Raw genomic sequence first — 27,308 nt, 5'->3', positions numbered from 1 at the left:
TGGTGGTGGCGCACGTGGTAGTGGTGGCGCATGTGGTGGTGGTGGCGCACGTGGTGGTGGCGCACGTGGTGGTGGCGCACGTGGTGGTGGCGCACATGGTGGTGGTGGTGGCGCACGTGGTGGTGGTGGCGCACGTGGTGGTGGTGGCGCACGTGGTGGTGGTGGTGGCGCACGTGGTGGTAGTGGTGGTGGCGCACGTGGTGGTAGTGGTGGTGGCGCACGTGGTGGTGGTGGTGGCGCACGTGGTGGTGGCGCACGTGGTGGTGGCGCACGTGGTGGTGGCGTACGTGGTGGTGGTGGCGCACGTGGTGGTGGTGGTGGCGCACGTGGTGGTGGTGGCGCACGTGGTGGTGGTGGCGCACGTGGTGGTGGTGGCGCACGTGGTGGTGGTGGTGGTGGCGCACGTGGTGGTGGCGCACGTGGTGGTGGTGGCGCACGTGGTGGTGGTGGCGCACGTGGTGGTGGCGCACATGGTGGTGGTGGCGCACATGGTGGTGGTGGTGGGGGACGTGGTGGTGGTGGTGGCGCACGTGGTGGTGGCGGACGTGGTGGTGGTGGTGACGCACGTGGTGGTGGCGCACGTGGTGGTGGTGGCGCACGTGGTGGTGGCGCACGTGGTGGTGGCGCACGTGGTGGTGGTGGTGGCGCACGTGGTGGTGGCGCACGTGGTGGTGGCGCACGTGGTGGTGGCGCACGTGGTGGTGGCGCACGTGGTGGTGGTGACGCACGTGGTGGTGGTGGCGCACGTGGTGGTGGCGCACGTGGTGGTGGCGCACGTGGTGGTGGCGCACGTGGTGGTGGCGCACGTGGTGGTGGCGCACGTGGTGGTGGCGCACGTGGCGGCGCATGTGGTGGTGGCGCACGTGGTGGCGTGGGTCGTCGGGTGCCAGGTGGGTTTGCGGGCCACGGCGAATTTCATCGGCGGAGAGAGCGCCGATGATTGTTAGCCGTGCGTCGCAGGCAAACGAACTCTTTTCACGGCAAACGTCGGTGGCGGGCGCTGATGTGAGCCGTGGGTCGTAAGCAAACGAACTCACGGCAAAAACGTCGGTGGCGAGCGCTGTTAGTCGTGGGCCCCAATCAACGCACTCACTCGCATGTTAGGAGATATGATAGTAAATGTTAAACAAACTCTAAACAAATGTTAGGCATTACGAAGAGCCATTAAGCTGTATTATTGCAAAATCACAGCCTTCACGATTCAATATACATGAATGATATTTTTCGATTTAAAGCTTTCGTGACTGCAGGGATTCATCTTCTTGGTTTTTTCTGTAAAGTCACATAGAAGGGAGATAATAAAATAATAAAAATAAAACAATATTTTATTGTATTATTTGTATTGTTTTATTTTTATTATTTTATTATCTCCCTTCTTCGTGACTTTACCGAAAGAACCAAGAAGATGAATATTGTGAGAATTCGCGAGTATACATTTTTGGTTGACAGAAATGGACCGTTACATTTCCCATTTTTTAATGTCGCGTAACATATCACTCAATCAGCCAATTTATCTTTTAATATTTATAACAATGTCTTGCATAAATGCTTTTCATTGTACAAAACTTGTTGAAGCATACGATAGGTATATTCAGTCGTGCATAAATCCTCCATGATATGATTTGGAAAAAAAAGATGCAAACACTCAACTGGAAGATTCCAAAAACAAAATCTTAAAATATTCATGCTTCCAAAATAAAACCTCATTTAAAAAGTTTAAATACGAATTTCTTAAACACACCACACATTGTCAACATTATTAATGATCCAGTTTTCCCCCATTTCTTTACTTTCTAAAATCACAGCAAAACGAATAAAATAAATGCAAAGGTTAACGTCCACATAGGCTGAAGACATGTATCTTTCTCTAAAGAAGTCAAAGTGTTCCCATACTCAAATAAGCTGTGGGTAGTGCCAATCTCCTTTGGCAGGCCTGAGCTAGTGATAGAAGTTTCACATTTCCAATATATACTGGACTTAATTTTTGGATGTATGTTTATTCCTCACATCCCTGTCTATGTTGAGTATCTGTAGATGCCTGTGTTTGTTAACTTCGAGTAAAATCAGATATTATCACAACACAAGGCTTTCAGTCTTCCGGATGTGTGCACATGTACGTAAGGCGAGAGGTATTTTTGAAGATGAATTCTGCTCTCTGCCCGTCAGTGCTGAGAAGACTGGGAAAGATCAGTGGCTGTGACCTTCCAAAGCTCCTGTAGAAACAGCACAAAGATAAAACATTACTGGTGTTCGATAGGACGGGTGAGGGCACATTGAGACAATATGCGTGCTTAGTAAGTTCAAGTTCATGTTCATTTATTAGGTATAGCCCTGTGAGCCATTCGGCTCTTGAATCGGGTGCAACCGCAACAAACAAAAAACATGAACAAAAACATCGTAAAGTGAATATGTGACTGAGTGCAAGCAGAAAATCCAAGAAAAGACAGTAAAATTTTGCAGAAAAAGCACCGTATACAAAAATGTGCAAAAATCCCAGTGAGATGTAAGTCAAACAACAACAACCACAAGACAACTTAGATTAAGGCCATCAGTCTAACTCTGTACTACAACAAACATGGCCAAACCAAAAAACATCGAAAATCACCTAAATAAAGCCATAAAAGCAATGAAACTGTGGTTATAGGAACTGTGACCGAATTTTCACAATAAACGACGTAAACAACATGTACTACCAAACTCTGCAGCCATAAATAGTAAGACCTAAGCTAGCAAAAATGTAGGAGGCTTAGGGGCATGTGGGAATTATAGTAAGGAAAATGTTTGTTAAATCAAAGCATATGTCCTAATTAACAAAATAAAAATAATGAAAGCAGTACATTTTAAAGAGAACTTTAATTATTCAGGAAAGCATCACTGAGACCCAAATCCTGCTTTGGGATTGTTTGGATAATTCACAAGTTGTGTGAAAGTGACAGATTTTTTATGTTTATTTACATTTTAAGAGTTTAATCAAATTATACGCGTAACTATAAACACAAAAGCATCCGTAAAGTTGTGTTATTTTTAGTTAATCATACAATTCCATTTGACCAGGTAGACCTTGCAGAAAACGATTACCAACAACACACCATCTGCCAACGTGGCTTGCTTGAATCTCTGCATTCATAATGGTTGGAAACGAACGCTGGGAAATTCCAAGATGTTGGCCATACATTTCAGACAATTTAAAAGATGTGGACAATCAATAATGGAATCAAGACGTGGCTTTTCACTTGAATATAGGTGTATCAAACAATTAGGAATGGGATTCAGATAGGAATTATTTTCCACCTATCTTAATAAGGGATAAATTATAATATACCGCGGTGACAGACGTACTCAAACTTTTCCACCTGCGATGACATGGTGATGGTGCATTCGGTTTCATGCGTGACAAATATATTTTTTCCGTAAAGAGGACATGTATTATAGGATTACAGATAATCACTCTTCAAATTGACACCAGATGTCTTAGCATAATTTAGAAATGTTCACTGAGGTTGCCGTATAAGTGGAACTGATATACAGTGGATGTAGTGAGATAAGAGAATTGTTGGCAAAAAGTGCAGTGAGATGAGACAAAAGAGATGTAGACAAGATAGAGATTAATTGGATGTTGATGTAAATTAGCTTTTTCTGAAAGTATTTTCATTTTAGTTGATATTTGATGCACCCATATTTTTTTCACATATCCAGCGCCCCTTGGACTACATGAGTGCCTCAGCTTCTCCTTAGTACGCTTATGCCTTGTGCCACTGTGGGCACATGGAGAAGCCACACCCTCCGTGGTGTATGAATTGCCAAAGGATGCGCCCTCACCAGCTGCTCCACGCGGTCGTACAGGATGGACTGCGCGAAGTCCGTAGACACCGACTCCACGGTGAACACCCTGCGCTCGCCCTCCATGCCGGCAAGCCCGGCGAGGCACGTGCGGAAGTGGTCGTACGCGTCGCAGGTCACAGCCAGCGCACGCAATGTGAAATTGTAACTGTGTGGCGTGAAAACGATTCTTGACGTCAGGTCCACAATAAACTCCCATTACTTTAGTGTCCATGTGTTTGTCATTTGGAGTGTGATAACAAGGAGCATGAGCCATCACGCAAACTCTTAATCATCCTCGCAGCAGCGGCTTTTGGCTAAACATCAGACAAAGACAGTCACCGCATCGTGCGCTGTGGCCGTCTGGAATGCTCTTCTTTCCAGTATTAGGAAGCCACTGGAGCTATGCACTTTTAAGCTAGATTGAAAACTAATTTCTTAAGAACTGCTTTTTGTGTTTAGTTTGTTGTCCTTCCCCCGCACCTTCGATTAGCACGGTTGGCTACGTATGGTGCAACATAATTTCAAGATACATACATATTAACAGTTGCCTCTTACTTGACAATTCCAATATAACTTTAAGAACTCTTTTGGCAATCAAGTACAAGCATCGACTGAAAACACCACACGACCATCATCATTAACGCTGCTTTATAGCAGATCATAAATATAGCAGGCTGTGATATATTTTACGATACTATCTATTTTATTTGGGGGTGGTGCAGTGGCTCAGTGGATAGTGTACTGTGCTATTAACCCGGCAACCTGAGTTCGATTCCTGGCCAAGGCTAATAGCAGTGGCGATTAATATCTGAACCAGTCCTGGACACCCTCTCCTTCACCAACCCACACTGACCAGCAAAGTGAAGTACGGTTAAACAACAACCATAACTGACACAGCAGTGGATTAACTGACAAATCGCTGTATATTTCTGTTATATATTTTCATGTATACGGCAGTGTTATTGACGACGATTATATGTTTCATTCCAACGGAAGTAGTTTACAAATTTTTAACTATAATGTGAAAGATGTCAAACAAAATAATGTTACTTCGTGTTGACATTTTATGCTGAAAATAATATTTTGGTATAGTACTTGAAGGTAGGTAGCATAGCAGTACAGTACAACAATGGATTTTTTTTTATTGCAGTGCCCACAGTGTAACCTCAACAAAATTTTAACATAGCTTCTGCTGGGTGGGAGAAAAATAAAAAATGGTAAGATTGTCATTACCATATTCTTGGTTCTTTCGGTAAAGTCGCGTAGAAGGGAAATACTAAAATCATATAAATATAAAACAATAAAAATTCTTACGACGTTTTGACTGCAACACAAGCAATCACCATCAGGTGTGAAATCCACAGCAAGAAAATTTGAAAAAAGTGGCGTTTTTTTTTTCTGCCACTTTTTTCAAAAGAACCAAGAATATGAATCCCTGCAGTCACAAAAGCTTTAAATCAAAATTGTCATTACCGTTTCTCTATGGCGATGTAGAGGGAGCTGGTGCTGCGAAGGTTGTTCATGATGCGGAAGACAGTTCGAAACAGCCCATCAGTGAGCTCATCGTCATAGCAAACTACACACAGGCACAACCATGCAATTAATCAACGGATGAAAATACATATACTGTGCAGTGTATTTGTACAAGTATCCTGATATAACATGTCTGAGGAAGTGGCATTATGGTAAGTAAGTTTTCACAGCCACTTGTAATCCAAGTGTGGTCTTCCAGGTTAGACCGCGTGTTAAGCATTTCTTCTCTCAAGCTTTTGTCGTCGCGCACTGCTGCGGGCATGGCTTCATCTACTGAAGATCGCACCATCTCTCGAAGATGCCTGCGGTAATGCGTGCCGGTGAAAGCGCGGCGGAACTTGGAAGACCACTGCTCGGAGGTGGCATTACGGTCAAAGTGCTCCACTCTCCATTGGAAGATGGCGAGTTTATATCCTATTTGTGGGTCCAATCGGTTAATCATTCCTTCAGTGTCAATAAAATGATCACCAATTTGTAGAAGGAAAACAATGGATAAACCATCCTCCACTACAATATTGTGGAGTTTCCACCACTAGTTCAAGGACCACCAGTGAGTGATAACTCCCCAACACTCGTTTGAACAGGAATATTCCTGACTTTTGACTTGCTTGGCTAAATGAGAGGCAAGTGATGAACGCAATGCCGAGGTTTTTTTAATAGAACTGCGGCTCCCCTAATGTGCCGGCGCTGTAATCGCCGTGAATTTTTATTCTACAAAGTGGCCCGATGATAAAAATGTATTTACCGTCGGCCGCGAGAAGCACGGTGGCGTTGTCGTGCAGATGTGCTACCTCTTCCTCTGTCCAGGAAAATCGGCACTCAGAGTCTGCAAGATGACAGATGTGCGCAGAGCTTCAGATGTACATGGCGCTTGAGACAAGCCACGTTGAGAATTCCAGGTTTTCATTTTGTTCTCAAAATCGTACCTTTTGCTATGTTGTGTTGTTGTAATGTTTTTTCAATGTCTGGATGTATATTAGTTGGTGGAGTATAAGGGCTCCAAACCCAAGTTCAAATCCCAGCAAGAGTCGAATCAGCTTCATCATCTTTATCGCCATCGCAATTCATCCAAGGTTGATTAAATGAACATGACCTGGTGAGGTTAAAGCACTCTGTTTTGGAAGCTCGACAACGTTTGAAGTCCGATTGAGAACTGCCTTCACCATAGAAATGTGAAAATGCCAATTATGGATCCAGACGACCAACAGACAGCGCACAGGCCAGCTCTTGTTTGAGTGCGGTGATAAACTGATGAAGTGTGTCTACAAAACTGCAAGTGCCATTACTGAATTGCCTTATTATGCCTTTGCAAGGGAAATAATATTTTTTTTACTTCATTTGACAACGGACTATTTTTAAACGGCTGTTTAAATAATTAAAAAAATATATATGAAACTTCACTTACCTGTACAAAAGTCATTTTTGAGCCAGTCCAGTGTCCTAACTTTCACCTCTCCTCCCTCCTCTCCATCTATGATTTTAAATAAGGATGAACACACAAACACACAGAGACACACAAAACAAAGCTCCCAATGCTGCACAATAAATGTGCCAGGTTAGTTGTATATATACACACACTTAACAGGTGGTCGGGTGGTGGCGGGTTTAACGACACATTTATATTTACGTGATCTCACCCAAAAAAACCCTCTTATGGATAATATTGGTCGCGAAAGCCTACGTATTAAACTAGGTGTGTGAATATATATACTTTGTCTTTGTGTGTATATATATACATATGTAAACACGTGTGTATATATGTGTGTGTAAGCACACAAAGATTCCCCGTAAAGTCTTAATAGTTTTAGGGCAAGTGCTGTTAGAGAGAACTTATGAAGGCCCACACGGCACACAAGGGGGTGGGTGGCCAGCACCATTCCCGGTCACCTTTGTCTCCTGAGTGGCGATGTTTACACTCTGCACCAGAAATGCATTTGAGGCTGAGTCGACCTAGGGAAGGCCCAGGACCGATTCAGATAATCCTCACTGGTGTTGGTGGCCGTGAGCAGGATTCGAATTCGGGTAGCCAAGTTCGTAGCACAGTGCACTAACTGCTACACTACCACTCCCCATACATACATACACACACACATTGAATGTGCTTACCAGGGCGCATGTACAAATGCTTGTTTGCATTTACATTCCGTTGGCAATTGTCCAAGAGATCATCACCAACATCTAGATGAACACGGAGATTGATTGTAAACGTATGCGCTCAGAGATTGACAGGCACATTTGGCAAGAAAGTCTATTCGTGTGCTGCACATATGCACACAATTATAGTTAGTTAAATATAAATGCTGATGTTGGGGCGAATGTACTCATGCACAATTGTAATTTACATTTTATATTGCATTTTATATATATACACAGTAAAATTTTAAATCTTTATCCGGGAAAGTTTTACAGAGATTTCAAGCTACTTTTTAGGAGGCATACATTGGGTTATTTGGCCAATTCCCTGCTGAGTATATTTAATGTGCCGAGTGAAAATCCACTCGTATATATACACACACAAGTGTAAACACTCTGAACTAATTTGACGAAGATAAACTATTATAACCTACTTGCTGTACTACATTATGCAGGCATCACCTCATTGACCACAGTGTGCATATGGGCCATATGGAGCACATGCAGACTCTCTAAACACAAATCACAAGACCGTAATTGTCAGCCAAGTAACAACTCGTTTGTATTTTTTGTAACTTTCTCCGTTTTGTTCGTGCAGATTTGTAAATCCGATCACCCTTAACATGACAATAGCATTAAGTGCGCAGGTCATTTGGAAGGAACAGATTCTCGCACGTGTGTATCAGTGCACCTTTAAACGACCAATAACCGTGGTTCATTCATCATGGCCATCAGCACTCCCCTGGACGATCCGTCATCTTACGGACGGTCAGAGGCCATGCGGGTTCCAGCGTGGCCGTGCGGTGCGATGCGGCGCGGCAGGGAAACCCGGACCTGTGCAGTAGACGGTGCGGGCGAATGTGGCGGCCACAATGCTGGTGGTGCCGGTGCCCGCGCCCAACTCGAGTGCCGTAACCCCGCAGAACTCACGCCGGTGCTGGAGGAGATAATCGCCGAGCAGGAAGGCGCCGCGCCATACCTGCAGGGCAAAGGCCGGGCAGGTGGTGAGGGGACAGGGGGTGGGGGGGAACAAGAGCGACTCGCACATTATTGTCCAACTCAGAATCTTAGTCATAAATCAGAATAATTACTGAGAATGGAGGAATCACCATTGTTACCCTCTTTGTCATCGTGTCTTTGTAATTGTGTTTACCGTTGAAGACAAAGTTAACTTTAAAAGTTAGTTTGAGACACAATGTGGTATTTATGTCCCGGTGGCTAAAAATGGGGGAGCAGATAAAGTTCGCAGGATAATTTTCGTGAGAAGTATGTACCTGCTTTCCAACATCATCCAGACATGTTCCCATCGTGTGTTCTGTGTAGCAGAATGAAAACATATCAAGAGCAATGAAAACAGTGATTAAAGTGTACTTTAACTGAGCCATGCTAAATAAAACAATAAACATCCGAGGGTCTGGTTCACCATGTATAACTCAATGGGCCTTATGAACCAATGTTTTCCAGCAGGATTTAAGGAGACATTATGAAAATTGGTCCCGAATTCTTGGAAGATATATTTTCATTTAATTTTAGTATGGGAAAGACCCTTGTCTATTATTGTATCATTCACAATCAGTTGTGACAGTGTATAATACATTTCAGGCATGGGTGATTCTCAAATTTTACATTAAGCTAAGGATGCTGCCAATAACGGTAACACTTGCTATGGCTGTGACGTCTAACGATCTTTGGGTCCATACCTATTAGCAGCGTATCACTGGCAGTCTGCCCCTCCTCATCATCCTCCTCATCCGCCTCCTCGTCTGTCCAGCGTTCCGCCTGGCTCAACAGCACAGGGTGACTCAGCGGCCGCTCGTTGGTACTGCTAGCCCTTTCGCCAACAATGCTGGCCGAGTCACGGGGCTTCCGGGCAACCAGTAGGTCTCCGTCCTCGTCCAGAAGGCCACTGGCGTCGCTGGTACCACTGGGCGTCTCGCTTCGCCACTCTTCACACGCTTTGGAGGGAATGGTGGCACTGTCGTCTGAGCAGATGCTTGATGTCGGTGGTGGGAAGCAGCCATCTTCATGGGCAGTGTCCCACAGAATCTTGTACTTGGACACATAAACTGCCAAGCGAATTATTCAATGTGTGAATGCGCGAACGCGCGCTATGTGAGTGAATACTGCAACATTTCGTTTCCAAATGCGGGAACGAGCGACGGTTAAATATTACTGGATCGGTACTCTGTCACACAAGTTGTACGATGCTGTGTGCGACACTAATAGCAACACACATACCATAGCCTCCTCCTCCACCACCTCAAAATCCCAACGCCACCATCACAACCACCACCGCCACTGCTGCCACACTGACCAGGCTGTCCGACGGCGTTCAGCCGCACCATGAGTCTCCTACTGCTGGGCATGAACAGGTGGATGTCTGAGAGAACCAGGTCACTGCGGAAGACGATAGTGTCCATGGTGGTGGCGGCGGAGTCAGTCGAAGCTTGCGAGGCGTCCTCATCTGATAGGGACAGGAGCCGAGTTAGGGGCAACGCAGACACATGCGCCGAGGTCACTCAACACTCGCACGCCGATGCTTGGAATAAACATTTACAATGTGTTTTACAAGCATTCTGTTCTAATGTATAAAAAACTCCAAAGTTTTTGCTATTATATCTGTCCATTTGTAATGATGAAGGGGTATAGTTTATGGTCAATTCATACGGAATGTGCTCGATCTCCTCAGATCTAGGAGATTAAGCAGGTTTGAGTCTGGATTGTGCTCGGATTGGAGACCAGCTAGTATAAAAAAGTCCTGTAGGATGCAAAGCTGGGTGTATGCATGTTGAACTTCTTTCACACAGTACGTAGCAAACCGTGATAATCGGAACTGTGGGGAAGGACAACTAAACACAAAAAGCAGTTCTAAAGAAATGTGGTGCACAAAGGAGGGCAATTCAGCGAAATACATTATTGTACTGTACTATATTGCCAGATCTATGGTCCCTACATTTACCAACCCGCACTGACCAGCGTGGTGCAGTTGGCAAAAGAATCCCCCACGACCTGCACAGGTATGGTGGAGGGGGGTGGGGCCTCATCCAACGGAGGATTGACAAAAGGACTGTACATTTTGGAAAGGTATGGCAGCTTTTGCAAATCTAATTAACGGACCGATGGAAAGAGTGGTCAGTCACGTTGTAATAGAAATGGTAAAATTAAAATGTAGTCCGCAGTGTATGGAGACGGTCGTTCAAAAAGTTACAGCGCCCCCTGCCGTAATGTTTTGCAATGTGTCAATTGATGACCACAGCGGAGCAGAATTCCACAAACGAACCAAACACCTACTGGCATTTGAAGGTGACCCATACTTTTCAAGCCAATTTAAGCTCAATAGATGCTTGTGGGCTCAGTAATGTAGAGAAATCAGCTAGAGGTGACGGACGATTGAAGGCTAGAATTGCCTGTGGTATATCACAATAGGATCTGATGAATGTATCTGCGAATGCAGCTTCTTGACAGATTTTTGGCGAAATATCTCAATCACCAACAGTGCAGCAAATCACCAAAGCCAAGTGTTTGAGCAGCTTTGTCAAGGTGTGCAACTTCTGCAATGATTTAATATTGTTCAGGTGATTAAAACTTGGTAAAAGTGACTAAAGTTTATTGCCAACACATCATCGATTACTCTCATTTTGTTTAAGTATATTTTTTATTGCATTTGCTAAAGCTTTTTCTTCGGATATCTAAGGTTGTTAGTATATGCATCGAGGAATCAGAGGAAGTGGGACAAAGAGACATCATTCGACAAATGTGGGTTGCTGAACCTCTGTGTGATGTGGCTGTAGCCGGGATACATTGATACAAAGAACATCAAATAAAAAAAGTAAATGCATGGCACAGGGCAAGATATGGTGACAGAGTAACATCAGAATCACATTTATGAAAACAAAGAACATAAAAAATGAGCAGAAGAGCAGCTTAGTGGAGTCACAATGGAGAGAGCTACGGATGTTTGTTGGGGAAGAAAAGGAAGTTGAAAATTAAAAAAAAGCCAAGAAAGTAAAAGAAATGAAGAACATTTCTTGGGTTTGGTTCAAGGTAGACGATTACCCTTGGATTGTGAAACTTCTTCATCGTTGTTAAGTTTCTCCAAATTCAAGGCTCTGCTGTAATAACATCATAAAGTAGGAGAAAACGTTTCACAAACATGCAGCATTGCCATCACACGAGCATTTAAAATGCGCAAACATCTGCATGCCATGCTTAAACATCCCTTAAAGGTGTTGCAATCTAGACATCTGAGCTTTCCTTCACTTATGATTGTCAATATTTTATTACTGTTTTTCTGGCTACTTCCACACGGTATTATATTGCTAACTTTAAGTGGTATATATTAAACAAAATTTATAATTGTCGATGATAAAAACTCTCAGCAACAAGGCCCTGGCTTTAAGAGTGACACTTTAAATTAAGTACAAAAAAGTATCGTAACAATTCATCCCGAAGTAATTCAACATTACAAATTGTGCTCCCTGTTCGATTCAAGACTCGTTTCGTTCTGTACCACGAAAGTGACTGGTTTCCAATATCGCTTGTTAACGAGCGCTGGCAGTGAGATGAAACTAGCGGCGTTGGAGGTTGTTAAATGGTCACTGACCCACGAGGTGCGTTCATGTGTTCAGTCCTCAAGCACCGTACTTCACCGCTGCTTCACGACGCCATCCATGCCACCGGGATTCCTCACTCATCCCCCTGTGCAAAATGCGACACGGAACTCAGTTCCACCAGCCAGAAGCCAGCAAACCCACGAAGCATGCAACGTTCACAGGAACACAGCAGATGCTCTGCGTTGGTATAATTCACGGTGCTTAAAAGAAAACGTACTGTGTGTTGAACTCCTTTCGCACCCTACGTGACCAACTGTGCTAATCGGAGATGCGGGAGTGGGGGGAGGGGTGGGGACAACACACTACAAATACGAAGGAGATACCACTGCTGCTGAACCGGGTATCTGAGCTTGACCACCTGAATGTGAGCGTGTAGTCGTTGTTCTGCATCTACATCGGCCATACGACAAACCTGTCAACCCTTTATCAGTGCCTTCCTTATTACAGACCAATTCAGACCTTGTGAGCCTCTTATGAACCTCAAAGTTCATCCTACAAAGTCCCCATCAGAAGAAACACAAATAGACAAACATTGCGTTGCCCGTTATTGAAACGGCTGTACGCCGTACGGACCTGAAAACTCAAAATTCCCTGCACCAGAATACGGGGTAAAAACCGTGTGGGTTGACACGATTTGCGATACGAAAGGGCGCATAGACACGGGAGCATGGAGGTACTGTACAGTAACAGCTATGGATCTTGCAGCACTGTTCCCTTACTGGCCACCACCTCGCAGCCTGTGGCACCTGTTATGCACGGCGGAGCTGCCTCCACGCAACGCTTGGCAAAGTGCACGGCTAAATGTGAGCTAAACGAATCATTTTTTCCACGGGGTCATGCTCGGGGGTTGCTTGAATCAGTGCTGTAAGACACGAAACCCGAAGTTTCAGGGATGTGGGGGTGGTGGTGTTGCCCGTCTACCTCGTCACAATACGCCTTACGAGAGGTCTAAATAAACGGGGCGTGTGACGCTTTCAAAAGTCGCAGTGTTTCTCCTTCCTGGCAAAAATCTCAAACCTGTCAAACCCTGATCACAGACCAATTCAGACCTTATTGGTCACCCCGTGTGCCCCTTATACATTTCAACGTTCATCCTACAAATTCCTCATCACAAGGGAGAAACACACAAACAGACAAACACTGCGTTGCCCGTATTGAAACGACTGTACGCTGTACAGACCTGAAAACTAAATTTCCCCCGTACACCATTGGAACCTCATTTGCCAGTAAAAAAATATAATTGGTTTTTTACCCTTTTATCTGGCAACAAAACTGACACCTTTTTTACGAGGAGTCATGTTTGCATAGACGAAAAAGAAAAGCTGTCTCGGGTGTGGACCAATCAACTTCAAGGACAGTGCATATCATTATCAGAGTTGTGTTTTTTGTTTGCATTATGACTGCAGGTATCGTGGTCTATGCAAACATGACTCCTCGTAAAAAAAGGTGTCAGTTTTGTTGCCAGATAAAAGGGTAAAAAACCAATTATCATATTCCCCCGTACAATTTAACACGGAGGCTTTCGTGACCAACATCATCCATAATCGAGGTTCAAGTGCATTTATTAGGTATATCTCTGTGAGTCATTCGGCTCTTGAATCGGGTGCAACCGCAAAAAACAAAAACATGAACAAGAAAACATCTTAAAGTGACTATGTGCAAACAGAAAATCCAAGAAAAAACAGCAAAATATTGCAGAAAAAGCACCGTACACCAACGTTGTGCAAAAATCCCAGTGGGATGCAAGTCAAACAACAACAATAACCACAAGACAACTTATATTAAGGCCATCAGCCTTACTCCGTACTACAACAAACAAACATGGCCAAACCAAAAAACGTTTCGAAATCACAAAAATAAAGCCATGAAAGCAACGAAACAATGATCAAAGGAACTGTGACGGAATTTTCACAATAAACAACATAAACAACATGTAATACCAAAACCCTGCAGCCATAGTTGGCTGCATGGGTCACTCCACAACAGCAGGAGCATCAGTAGGAGTATCATCATTTTTCAATGCACCTTTCAGATCCCCTGAACAAGAAGATGTGGTTAAACACGAATGGGTTGACAGCTATGAAATCAAAGCCCCCTACGACTCACAGACGCACGCTGCCACACTTACAGTGCACCGCACTGTACTCTACTCCTCCTCCGTGACCTTTCAACCGGAACGGGTTCAAGATAAGCCCCGCCCGCCCGCCCCCCCGACAATAACCACTGCAAGAACAATTTCAAACAGCGTTATGTGCTAATAGATAAATGGGTCAATTAAGTATCACTCCCCTCCCCCCCAATTTGAGAACGATACGTCTCATACTGAATAACCGCATTGCGAATGTTGTATCGGATTATTTCTTGGCGGCGGACGTAGACGATTCCGCACCCCGCCCCCCTTTGCCCATGGCAACGTTAGATGAGGCGGTGATGCGGTCTCGCCCCTTTGGAGTGGTGGGGGTGGGGCGGTGGCGGAGTGATATAATCGGTGCGTCGCCGGAAGTGACTCCTTTCTCTCCGGGTGTCTCGGTGAGGCTGCGGGCGGCTTTTTGCGGCTCGCGTTAGAAGTTCGTGATAATCGCAATTTTAAAACAAAATTCACGTTCGAACGCTTGTTAGTGTAAGAGCAAAAGCCGCCGGCCGAATAAGAGCGTCGCCAGAGTGTTTTGGTTTGCGGGTTTTAGAGGGTTTTTTGGCGTTTGCCTGTTTTGAGAGTGTAGAGGCGGGTAGGCCTAAGGCGTAAGGCCTTGCGCGGGACACGTGGCTTTCGAGATTGTGTGAATGGTATTTTAATTCGTTATACAATGTTGCCGGGCGATATAAATAGTAATTTAAACGCGGGATGGAACTGGCAAGTTGTGTATAATGCTGTAAGGGTTTTTTGTTACTCGCTGAACTTTGAGCCGAGTGGGATATTACCAACTAATTGTGTGTAGACATTACATATCGAGATTAATGAGTAGACTGTTTAAGAACACTTTATTTTGGGGGACGCGTTTTATTACAATATTCTCAAGGCCCTTCCACGTGTACTTCGTGACTTGATTCTAGTCGCATTTAGATTCTTACAGGAGAATAACTGATTCGACCGGCACTTAATACAGTTTTCTATCGCGAGCTGCAATTTTTGTCTCGGCGTTGTGAAATCATTCGACACGGCTGCAGTCAATGCATTAAGACCGTCCGCGTGTTCTAACGGTGGTTGCTGTTTGTGAAGCCATGCTTTATGGGGATGCTAACCCCTAGTGAACAGTAGCACCACTAAACGCGACAGCTGTAGCGTACCTTGAGCGAATCTCAACTATGTGTAATCCCGGGGCCGTCAATTTCACAGCAGTAATGCTGTAATAACGTCTTTTAAAAACAGCATGGGTAAAAAAAATTCTGGTCGCTTTCGTTATGCGTATGTGTCAACGTTCCAGGGCGCTGGATTGCGTATACAGTGCTGCACATGCATGTTTACGTATCTCACGACTTAAACGACGCGCTGTTTATTTCGTTCTTTTCCAGAACTTGAGCCACAATGCCGGTGGCCAAGTCGTGGGTGTGCAGTAAGACATACGTCACTCCTCGCCGTCCATTCGAGAAGTCTCGCTTGGACCAGGAGCTTAAGCTCATCGGTAAGCAAGCGGCAAGGCCGCCGTGATACCTGGCGAGCATCGTCTTGTCTCTTGCGCACTTTCTCACGTTTCTTCGCCTCAATTCCCAGTGTCGATGTACAGTGGTTTTGTTCATCCACTGCTGGATGAGGGCTTTGCCATGCCAGGCATATTGTGGGCTTCATTTGACCATCATAGTCTTTATTTAGACTGGAGGAATCCGATGAGCTAAGAAGCTCTTTTTCACAGATGTCCAGTATGGGCAGGTCAGCAAATTACTACAGCATACTTCTACACGATGGTCGGCGATAAACGTGTTTGCGAGGCGCTCACCGATCCGAGCACCATCTCCAGGCTCAGCGCTGCTGAGCTTCTTCAATTCTGATAAGACTGGGCACGATGGGTTGTGGGTACTAGACTTCAGAGGCGCTTTAATCCCCTTATTGCATTGCCTACGTATGTGCACAGGCGAGTATGGGCTGAGGAACAAGCGCGAGGTGTGGCGTGTCAAGTTCACGCTGGCCAAGATCCGCAAGGCCGCCCGCGACCTGCTCACGCTCGACGAGAAGGACCCGAGGCGCCTGTTCGAGGGTAAGCCGCCTCCCCCGTGGACCCTAAAACGACGTCCCCTTCTACACTGGGGGTTCCTCAAAGTTCCAGCTCCCCCCCCCCCCCCCCCGTTTAAATAAAGATTTGGATGTGTAATGTTTGGTGAGGACCTAACAAATGGTATTTTGATAACTTTGGTTATCGTTCAAAACGCCATTTGTGGTGAAGTTGCTTACATCAGATGCAGTGGTATGGGAGCAACTTTAGTCACCCCCATTTCCTTGGAGCGGAGTTTAATCCTAGTAAGCAGTCCTAAAGTAGTCATTTTATAGCACTCTGATCCAAAGACATCATGCTGGGTCTCTTGGACTCATGGTTGTATATTTTGGTTAATTACGAGTGCTGAGCAATAGGTGTCCTATGGAGACACTGATCTCTGCCATAGAAGTGTAGGATTTCCCCATCTGACAGGGTCACTAACGGATATGCACATCACCCACCATTCACGCGAGACACCCGCTTATTGGTGGTAGATTCAGAACTTTTAAACCTTCTGGACTCTGCTGTCTTGCCAAATGTTGATCCTAATGTGTGTGGTCTGCCCTCTTCTGCCTCTACGTAATACAATATCTACCTACCCTTTCTGTACAGAATCTTTGAGATATGGCTGCATTTATGCTCAATATAATTCCACCTTGTGTTGCACCCGCGACAATCGCAGGTAACGCCCTGCTGCGTCGCCTCGTGCGCATCGGAGTGCTGGACGAGTCCAAGATGAAGCTCGATTACGTGCTTGGCCTGAAGATCGAGGATTTCCTCGAGCGCCGGCTGCAGACGCAGGTGTTCAAGCTGGGCCTGGCCAAGTCGATCCACCACGCCCGCGTGCTCATTCGCCAGCGCCACATCCGGTGAGGGGACGGGGCCCACCTGTGACGATGACAAGTTCGGCAAGGTCAATTCGACGCATGTCGTATACCTTGCGCGTTTTTCGCGAAGCCTCGTGGCCCGCTTTGACAAGGAGGCAGGGCAATGACACCGCCGTGGAGTGAGTATTTGTTACCAAATCTGATAATGCATGCTCAAAGAAAAATGCACCCCAAAGCCAATTAGCTTGTGAGGATGTGTGTCTCTAGGTGCAAGTTTTATTATTATTTGTCATTGACGATTTTAAATGAGTGGCATCACTAAATTGTTGTATTGTATTGATTCACTTGACTGGACATTTTAATGGCTTTCACTTACCAAGATTCAAACTCCTTGTCGATCAGCCCGAGATAGTCTGGCTGCATTTCTGATGTGAAAGCTCCTTGATTTTGAGCTGAGTTTTTAAGTATTTAAATCTCCATAATAGAGGTTTTTGGGTTAGATCGCGTAAATATATAAATGTGTTGTTAAAACCCGCCCACCACCCGACAGTCAACTAGTAAGGGTTGTCACGTAAACAGAACATGCCAATTTACATGACAGCCCTTACTAGTTGGCTGTGTCGGATGGTGGCGGGTTTTAACGACACATTTATATATCTATGCGATCTAACCCAAAAAACCTATTATGGATGATATGGGTCGCGAAAGCCTATGTGTTAAACAGTATTGAAATATATTGGTCAAGCAAGCCCTTATTAAGTTATCTTCACAAGCCACCGTAAACATTTTGCCTGTTGCGCAAACCCCTTCAGTTTGTTATTTTTAAAGTAAGGCAACAGAAAACAAGAACTTAAAGTGTTTATGCAACTCACCCTGAACAATCAGTCCAGGATAATCGTATTATTAAAATGTCTTTGGTCAGTCATCCAGTATAGACGACCATTCAGACTCATTGTTCCAAAGCCCTGACTGCCAGAATATAAAGTGAAAAGAAAAAAAATGTACCCGTAAAAACAAAGTTTTTCACTATAAATCCTTTATATGCGTGGCGGCTAGAGTCCTCTCGTCCTCTGGCTTGAGATGGCTGCCACCTATGGGTCAGATGATTGCCTGCCACCATTAAGCAATTGGTAATTAAATATAAAAAAAAAATTACTAAACAGTGTAAAAATTTGGAAAAAAAAATTCACGAAAATTAATTGTCACGCACAACGAGTCTGTGCAAAATGTCAGCTCGATTGGATCATGGGAAGTGGGTTAAGAAACGACCGAAAGATTTGCACGGTCGTAAGCGCGCAAGCAAGTGAACTTAATATAAAGGATTTAAAATTTAGGTCAGCAAACTGCTTTGTTTTACCACCACCTATTGGGCAGCTCAGACTTGTGGCTATTTGCCTAAAACATGTTGGGTAAATGTTTTTTTACCTTTCTACCCCAGCAGCAATCCTCAACGAAAGCGACATTGCCCCCCCCCCTTAATTCTTTTTGACACGACTGTCACTTGAATTTTCGGTGTTACACAACAATCGGCATTTCTCACCCCATGTTGTCTGTGCCATTGACCGTGCCCCACCACCACCACAGTGTGCGCAAGCAGGTTGTGAACATCCCGTCGTACATGGTGCGCCTGGACTCGCAGAAGCACATCGACTTCTCCCTGCGCTCGCCGTACGGTGGCGGCCGTCCCGGCCGCGTCAAGAGAAAGAACATGAAGAAGGGCCAGGGTGGCTCTGGTGGCGCGGATGAGGAGGAGGAGGATTAAAAGAGATGATACCGCCTGCCACTTCTCCTGGCGGTGTGGCATGCACTGATCAGGGGATGGGGCGGGGTCAGCCTGTTGTCTCGTGAAATCTTCGACAATAAACTATCAAATTGCACGCTCGCGTTCCTTTGTGCTTGTTTCATTTGACAGTGTGGAATGTCCATTACTACCAAGCAATGACGTTTATCAGAAACACAGACGATGTGGAAAAACTTGAAAGTGTACAGTTGTCCCTCGGTTAAGGGTTTTAATTCATTGACGAAAATTACTGTTAATTGAAATAACTATCGAATATAGGAATTATATGAGTGCAAGTGAGCTGTTTCCACTGCCAAAACAGAATATGTAAAACAAAGCCAATCGAGGTCTGAACCCTCAAATGGGCTTAGCTGATTAGCCCATTTACGAGCGCTCTGGCCGAAATTGGCACCCCCGTGCATAACAGCATGCATACCATTTATGAAAATGTTTTACGTCAGTCGAAACCATGAGGGTCCTATGGGAGGAGAAACGTTTACCAAAAACCCGTTAAACAATGTCACTTAATGGAGGAACTGCAGTACTGAACGATTATAAACTTAACAGATGTGAGATGAGATGACTGCTCACAAATTATGTATGGACCAGACTGGTGCTTAAGTGGCAGTTAAAGAACACCCAAAAGAAAAGCAGCGAGATTGCCATTAAGAGTTGGCAATGAAGTGGGGAAGGGCTTTATCCAGTAGTTGATGGTCCTTGGGCGATATATACTTGACAATTACCTAATGTGGATACATTCTCATCAGCGCGTGCGGTGGGCAACTGCCCTGCAGTTTGTTTCTCCAGTACTGATCATGCAAGTACATCCAAAGGCAGGTCCAGGGCTCTTTGATCCAAATCTTGGCCTTGCCACCATATATTCCAGGGTTATTAAGCCACAATTGGGGAAAAATATAGTTGGTTTCCCTTTGTCTACCCACAACCTCAACAGGAAATCACCTGGTCAAGTAAAGGAGTGGTGACAATGTGGTTCGCATGGTTTGGTTGTGAACGCAGCGGCCTGAGTTCGATTCCCGACTATGGCTCACGTAAGTGGCAGGTCATACCTGGGCCCCCACCTTTCCCCAACCTACAGTGACCAGCACGGTAACGTATAGTAAACTACCCCGGGGACCCAACTGTGGGGTGGCCAAGATCCAGCAGTGCATTGACTGCTGTAAATTAATTTACTGTTATAGGCATCAAAAGTTTCATCCCCCCGCCCCCTGCCTGCTCTCATGAGTGGTGTGCTTGAAACGTTGATATCCATGGTAATGCCGTCCAGAACGCCAGGATGTTACAATGTATGATGTGAGGGAGGATGTGGAATAAAAACATATTTTGTATAAAAAAGTATCACCCATGTCTACTGGCAGTTTAGTCCAGGGGTAAAAAAAAATACAACGCGCAAAAGCAGTGCCAACAATTGCCTATATTGGGATTTTTGTTTAACTCCATGAGTGTTTAGACATGTGGGAGGAAAACTGGTGCTGGGGGGGGGCAAAATTAAATCCCCGTACAGATGGAATATAGATGGCAATTCATCCACTTGCGGTACTGCCATGCCCTGGCAAGTCCGGAGATGACAACCTCAACGCCGAAGGACAGGGAGGGAACTTCACAGATGTGCATGTGCTGCGACCACCACCTGGCCAAGCTCCACATTTATGGACACATACACGCCCAATTTTTAATTAATATGAATATGCTTACTCTGTTTCTTTCGGTAAAGTCACGTAGATAGAAAAAAATAATAAAATAAAACCCGACGTTTCAGTCACAACACAAGCGTCTGTCGTCAGGTGAGAAAAATTATCTGCTTTTGTGGCTTCATATAGGGACGGGAGGGAAAGGGGGGAAGAAGTTTGGTTGTAGGAGTTCACAGGGGAGAGGGGGGAGGGTTTGTGGCGTGCATGGACGGGTGGGGCTAGAGAAATTAGCAAGTAAATGGACTTGTAGTACAAGTCGTAATAGGACGACGACAACCGGGTGGGTGAGTGAAAATCATAGCAGTTAAAACTTGACGCGGTTTATCACATCCTTCCAATGATTGCTCAATCTGAATCCATATTCTCGATTAAAGTGTTGTCTGTGTTTGTATATCTGGATGGCTTCATGAACAAATCTGATGGTGGCCCGAGGGTTTGCAGAGCACCTTGGTCTCGGAGAAAACAATGTCACGTGTGCCCACAGCATTGAAACAATGATCCGCCAACCGCCGATGAGTTGGTTCTGCCGTGTTTCATATCCGCTCCGCTTTGTGTTCGCGAACCCGGTCTGAGACACGTCGCTTCGTTTCACCAATGTAACTGCTGCTGTAGACACAACTCAGCTTATAGACACCAGGACATTGCATGTCCGGAATCGCATACTTTACTGATGAGATTAAATCACGGATTTTGTGTACTGTATTGAACCGAACTTGGATCTTGGCAATCCTTTTGGTGACCCCTGCTATAGTTTTGATTGGGTCCTCAGATAGTTCTCTACCCATGGTAGGGGATGCAGCTTTGCGGATTGTGCGGTCAGAATATCCATTCCTCCTGAGAGCCTGGCGTACGTGTTCAAGCTCATTGGCTAGGTGGTGCTGGTCGGAGATGCAACGGGCCCTATGGTGTAGTGTTTTGATGAGGGAATTCATCTGGGCTGGATGGTGGTGGGAGTCAGGCTTTAGATAGGAATCCGTGTGGGTGGCTTTCCTATAGACAGTGTCCCAACGAGTCATCAGATCTCTTCTCGATCAAAACATCCAGGAATGGTAGCTTGCCATCATTTTCCACTTCCATGGTGAATTTGATAGATGGGTGTATGGAATTGATGTGGTTGAGAAATTGGTGTAGTGCCATCCAGCCATGTGGCCAGATGACGAACGTGTCATCTACGTATCTCTTCCACAAGGAAGGACGTCGGGTGGATGTCTGGATGGCATCTGTCTCAAATTTCTCCATTAAAATGTTCGCTACCACTGGTTATAGGGGAGAGCCCATAGGGGTACCTTCATTCTGTTTGGAGAAAGTACCATTGCAGGTGAAGTAAGTGTTGGTAAGGCAGTGCCTTACCAACGAAGGTACATCAGGATCCAATCCCTGTTGGACTAGGTCTTCAATGATGGCAATAGTACCAGGTACGGGTAGCTTGGTGAAGAGGGAGACTACATCGAAACTGACAAGTAAAATATCGGGGGCCATTGATTTGTCCTTGATTAGTGAAACCAAGTGGGCCGAATTAAGTACAGCTGAGGCGGTCTTGCCCGTGAAGGGAGGCAGAGTCTTCCCTTCACAGCTGTTTACCCAAGAAAGCCTCACCGAGTCTCACGACTCATTTTCAGGAGGGTCTTGCCAACTTATCACATTCGGGGGGGAGGGGGGGGCGGATGATTTAATTTGTAAATTCTATTTGATATGGCAGGGGCCAGTCAATCTATAGGAAAACCTTTGTGTTGCGACAATGCTTGCCTGTATTTCTGCGTTTCTCGAAGCCCAGGGCTGATACGAAGTGAACGAGGCAGTTCGTGGTGACTCGAGTGCCATGGCGAGGACATGCCGCGTCGCGCCTGGAATGCAGACAAGCCCTCCGCACAATTATCCTTTTGCACGTTACTCACACTCGCACCCGCAGTGGCATCGGCCCTCGGGGGGGAGGAGGAGGAGGTGCTCGCCGATACTGCAGTCGAGGCGCGTGCGTAATCCCACGCGTATGTTGTTAACCCACTTTGGGGGTTTCGCGCAGCCGCAGTCGATCGTTCTGTTTAACGAATGCATTTATTTGTTGCTGTAATGAACGACAAGCTGTGGACACCTCTCGGTGGTTTGCGAGTCGATTTTTAGATGGCTGTATGCACAGGTGCTTCCTGCCAATCCATGGCTTGGATGAGGGCCTCACCACGACGTGTAGGTCCGTCACGCTGCCCGGCGTGGGTTGGAGAAGGCACAATTGTCGGAGCATAGAAGTACAGTACAACAATCTTTTTTTACTAAACTTCCCTCTGATGTCCATTACGCAGCCATGGTTTAGTCTGTAGCCTATGAAGACGTGTGTAGTGATATTAAAATATATTTATAAATATGTTGAAGGTTACTGAAGCTCATCGTCCAATTTACCTACAGTTATACTGGAGGGCATAACTGCAGCTGGAATAGCCAATGGGGGGTTAGATAAGTGGGACGTGTGCCTCTAAACATTAAGCTATTTGACTGAAGATCCAAGCCTTGTAAAGGGGTTGCTGACAGATACGTTTGATGAGTACGAACTTTCAACACGAAAGAATTTTCGATGGGAGTGACATCATTAAATCCAGGTGTTAGAGAGCACACCAACTCCCAACAGGTAATCGTGGAAAAAGTTTACGGTACTCATAAAGTGCTTTAATGTTTGGTTTTGCACATTATAACCATTTATTTCGCCAATAATTGTTTTATATAACCTTTGAAAATCATTATGGCTGGATTGTTTGTTTTTCTGCCCCCTGACAAGAGTTGTACTGTAATTTTACTTTGCACCCCAGGTGTCGTTTACAATATAGATGCCGTCTCGATGGCCTCCTCGTCATACAGCAGATGATAATTGTGAAAAGACAAAGAATTTGAAGAATTACGTGGAAAAACATTAATAAGCAGAGATACCTCCGTCTCTCTCCACATAACAACAGCGCCAATTATGTAGCTGGCAAGCCACGAGTCTTAAGACTCGCTTTTAAAGAACAATCTCACATTGGAATGTTTGGCCAATTCCATGTGTAATAGTCCATGAGCTTTTTTACTCCTACTATTTATTTGACCAGGTAAGGCCCAGTAGCTCTTTTTCAGAGGCGACCTGACCACAAATGATAGCTGAACGAAGTGGCTTATCACGTGGGAATTTATAGAAGCCAAATAATCTAAACGCATGTTTCTAAATGGGGAGGAGAAAACCAGAGGACCCGGATAAAAAGCCACACGACCACGGGGAGAGAAAACATGCAAACCCCAAATATACAGCAGCCGTCAGGGTCGGGATGCAACCCGCGACCTCCTGTATACCAGGCGAGGCAGATAACAGCTTGCCACCGTGGCGCCAAGAGCTCTGTAACCAACATTATCTAGGCCAGATTGCTGATGAGACACAACATGTAAAAAAACAGTCCCAGAAGGTCAAAAAACAAATGCCGCTGGATAACATTTTGTCCAGAAGGCTCACAAACGAATAGGGCTAAGATATGTTTTACCTTGTACGTTGAGAGACGGACATTTGATAATTGTTTTTTTACCCTTTTATCTGGCAACAAAACTGACACCTTTTTTACAAGGAGTCATGTTTGCATTGACCACAATACCTGCGGTCGGAATGCAAACAAAAACACAACTCTGAACACATTCCTGCGGAGGGAGCTGGTAGGAACGTTGGGTTGCTCGGTCAATGGCCAGGGTCAACGGCAGCGTGGTGGATTCCAGCAGATATGCCCGACTGTGAGGGCGGGCACAAGCCGGCGTGAGTAGGTTAAACGTTGAGTTTTATAAGGGCACCATGGGGTGACCAGCCCCTCCCCACCCAGCCCCTCCCCACCCAGCCCCTACCCACCCAGCCCCTCCCCACCCATTTTTTTTTATTCATGACGGATGGACGGACGCAATAATCCCCTGTGGGCTGGTGTAACCAGGAGGTTCCTAACAGTATAATGTATGCACTGTCCTTGAAATTGATTGGTCCACACCCAAGACAGCTTTTCTTAAAGCCGATTCTCACATGGTGTTGGACCAGATGACGCCAAAAGGCAAACAACTCAAAGACAATGCACCATCAGAGTATGAGAGCTCGGGATAAGCATTTACACCATTGGAACCTCCTTTGCCAGTAGCAAAATATGATATTAGTTTTTTTACCCTTTTATCTGGCAACAAAACTGACGCCTTTAGTGTCACCCCGTGGTGCCCTTATAAAACTCAACGTTTAACCTACTCACGCCGGCTTGTGCCCGCCCTCACAGTCGGTCATATTTGCGGAATACACCACGCCGCCGTTGACCCTGGCCATTGATCGAGTAACCCAACGTTCCCACCAGCTCCCTCCGCAGGAATGTGTTTTCTGTATGCTCGGAGCAAACAGCAGTGTCATGGTGCCACACGCACACGAGCCTTGGGAGTGTCTTGGAGTGGGCGTGCGACGACGTGGCATGTTTGAGAGTGGGGCAGCTTTATCTACCCAACTGTTAACGGAATGATGTGGCGAAGGGAGCTCCACAAATTGGCAAGTAACACATTTAGCACACCTGTCCCCCTCGGCCTCCACACGCCCGATCCCACCACCACCACCCCCAGGAGATTCGATGCACTGTCACGATTTAAAGTCAATGTTCGATTATTATTTAGGGTTTAGTTTGTACGGGGTTTTTAGTTCCTTATAATGTCTGGCTCGATTGTAAAACTAAAATAAACAACACAGTTGATGAGTCTTCTTCGTGCGGCTGATGTTGATGTTGACCAGATGTCAGCAACCTGCAGCTCTTTAAATAACTCCTTCGTGACGTTTTTTTTTATTAAGGACCACCGTCTCGCGTATTCACATTGCATTGCCGCTCGCGAAACGTTTAATTTTTCTCCCGAATTTTGTTTAAACGGCACTTCTTGTTATTTTGGTTGCCCTACCCCCTGATGTAGAGCGACAACTATAACTTAACATCGCGGTGGTTGAGCCAGATGATTGCGTGCCAGGAGGAGCGAAGCGCTTCGCTCTGCCACGATGCCTCCCCTTCCGATTTGTGAATCGGGCATTGAGTCGTTGTTCTACGGTCCACGGCTCTGTTGGTTGCCGAGCACAGTCTGCACTGCTCGAAAGCGTGATGTTTTCATAACGCGAATTCGACGTAACGCGATGAACGTATTCGGGATCGTCCATAAATGACGTCACGCACCTGGAGGGGGGGGGGGTCAGACATTTGTGACGATGTGTGACGAGGGGGGGGGGGTGAGCAATGTGACGTCACATCAAAATGCGCAACTTTAAATAAATATAGACAACACGTTCTACTTAATTAAATTGACTTTTTAATAAATGTTTTCTCCTACAACATCAGAGTGCAGCGCCACATTAAATACATTAAATACGCACTACATTGACAATAGTTTAAAGCGATTTGAAGTATGTTTTTGGGGGGGGGGCAGAGCTTTGTGAAGTCATATTTGAGGGGGGTCTGACATTTTTTTGTGACGCCGTGTGACGAACGAGGGGGGGGGTCAAAAATCGTCCAAAAGCGCGTGACATCATTTATGAACGGCCCCTTATGTAACACGTTTTTAAAATATATATAACGTGGATGCGAATTGGTTATAACGTCGAAATAAGCGGTTGAAGGGCCAATGCGGTTTCGGGAACTTCGCAAATCTCTACGCGATTCACCAACCCTTGCCCCCAAGGATATGGGTAACAGGTGCGCGCCAGCACTCCGGTTCGCGATCCTTTGGGCAAAGAACATTTAGTTCACGCGAGGTGGGGATGCGACATCCGTAAGCCGCATTTCCCGAGCGACGTTTCTAGAGGGTCTCAGATGTTTCATACTGGTAGGTAACCCACAGGGGATTATTGTGTCCGTCGTGCAGGGAGGGTCTGGGTGGGTAGGGAGGGGCTGGGTGGGGAGGGGAGGGTGGGGAGGGGCTGGGTGGGGAGGGTGGGGAGGGGCTGGGTGGGGAGAGTGGGGAGTGGCTGGGTGGGGAGGGTAGGGAGGGGCTGGGTGGGGAGGGTGGGGCTGGGTGGGGGGTCGGAGGGGTGGGGCTGGGTGGGGAGGGGCTGGTCACCCCGTGGTGCGCTTATAAAACTCAACGTTGAACCTACTCACGCCGGCTTGTGCCCGCCCTCACAGTCGGGCATATTTGCGGAATACACCACGCCGCCGTTGACCCTGGCCATTGACCGAGCAACCCAACGTTTCTACCAGCTCCCTCCGCAGGAATGTGTTTTTAACCGTGGGAGTTGTTGTGGATGGTTAGTATGGAGGGCTGGTGGTGGGGGGGTGTTCAGGCACACTGGCAACCTAAATTAGACACAGATGACCATCTCAATCATGTGGGATTTCTGCTTTAAAACGGTCAAACAGCTGCAGCTCAAAAGTAGATAAGGGCTATGATGAATCCACGCAGCTGCTGCTGCTGTTGCTGCTACACCGCTTCACACGTGTACATCAGCCCGCAGCCGCCTTCAACACAGCTCCTGCTACAATCCAAAACGGGTACAGATGCACCCAACGCAAATACGGCTACATCATGTGTAGCTACAGCTGCATGATCTAGATATAAGCGTCTCTATTAACACGTAGGATTTCGCGACCAATATTATCCATAAAGGGTTTTTTTTCTGCGTTAGATCGCGTGAATATGAATGTGATGACATCACCTCTACCCTATTTTAAGACCCAAATTGGAAGACTTCTTCACAGTTCTGGCAA

At 45.9% G+C, this 27,308-nt stretch overlaps 2 protein-coding genes across 9 annotated transcripts; one reads left to right on the top strand and one right to left on the bottom strand.

Annotated features, from left to right (window-relative positions):
- Positions 1-1,509: 1,509 nt before the first annotated feature.
- METTL22 (methyltransferase 22, Kin17 lysine) lies at positions 1,510-14,273 on the bottom strand. 8 transcript variants are annotated; one of them, XM_078594929.1, is made up of 13 exons: positions 14,208-14,273; positions 12,092-12,186; positions 11,545-11,600; positions 9,803-9,952; positions 9,189-9,554; positions 8,763-8,803; positions 8,323-8,467; positions 7,462-7,533; positions 6,761-6,826; positions 6,101-6,181; positions 5,296-5,398; positions 3,820-3,988; positions 1,510-2,213 (listed from the first exon to the last, which is right to left on the bottom strand). In XM_078594929.1, exons 2-13 carry the CDS (start codon positions 12,106-12,108, stop codon positions 2,163-2,165), a joined length of 1,317 nt encoding a protein of 438 aa, XP_078451055.1. In that variant the 5' UTR covers positions 12,109-12,186; positions 14,208-14,273; the 3' UTR covers positions 1,510-2,162. The 8 variants fall into 8 exon arrangements, with proteins under 8 accessions (XP_078451055.1, XP_078451058.1, XP_078451054.1 ...); XM_078594932.1 differs by having other exon boundaries at positions 11,545-11,597; XM_078594928.1 differs by having other exon boundaries at positions 14,127-14,254.
- A 340-nt stretch (positions 14,274-14,613) lies between these two features.
- On the top strand, positions 14,614-18,992 carry RPS9 (ribosomal protein S9). The gene is made up of 4 exons (XM_078594956.1): positions 14,614-15,721; positions 16,169-16,291; positions 16,971-17,157; positions 18,700-18,992. Exons 1-4 carry the CDS (start codon positions 15,625-15,627, stop codon positions 18,875-18,877), a joined length of 585 nt encoding a protein of 194 aa, XP_078451082.1. The 5' UTR covers positions 14,614-15,624; the 3' UTR covers positions 18,878-18,992.
- The last annotated feature ends 8,316 nt before the right edge of the window (positions 18,993-27,308 follow it).

This window comes from Lampetra planeri, chromosome 5, assembly GCF_965212315.1.
Source record: "Lampetra planeri chromosome 5, kcLamPlan1.2.h2, whole genome shotgun sequence".
Lineage (NCBI taxonomy): Eukaryota > Metazoa > Chordata > Hyperoartia > Petromyzontiformes > Petromyzontidae > Lampetra > Lampetra planeri.
This window is presented reverse-complemented; position numbering and strand designations above follow the sequence as displayed.

What these genes read in the sequence shown, in the direction of transcription:
- METTL22 (XM_078594929.1), bottom strand. An exon ending in TGGATGATGTTGGAAAGCAG is followed by an intron (nt 8,468 to 8,762) that starts GTACATACTTCT and finishes TTTGCCCTGCAG; the next exon opens with GTATGGCGCGGCGCCTTCCT. An exon ending in GCATTTGTACATGCGCCCTG is followed by an intron (nt 6,827 to 7,461) that starts GTAAGCACATTC and finishes TTAAAATCATAG; the next exon opens with ATGGAGAGGAGGGAGGAGAG.
- RPS9 (XM_078594956.1), top strand. Translation starts at nt 15,625, where the DNA reads ATGCCGGTGGCCAAGTCGTGGGTGTGCAGTAAGACATACGTCACTCCT. An exon ending in CCCGAGGCGCCTGTTCGAGG is followed by an intron (nt 16,292 to 16,970) that starts GTAAGCCGCCTC and finishes CGACAATCGCAG; the next exon opens with GTAACGCCCTGCTGCGTCGC. An exon ending in ATTCGCCAGCGCCACATCCG is followed by an intron (nt 17,158 to 18,699) that starts GTGAGGGGACGG and finishes CCACCACCACAG; the next exon opens with TGTGCGCAAGCAGGTTGTGA.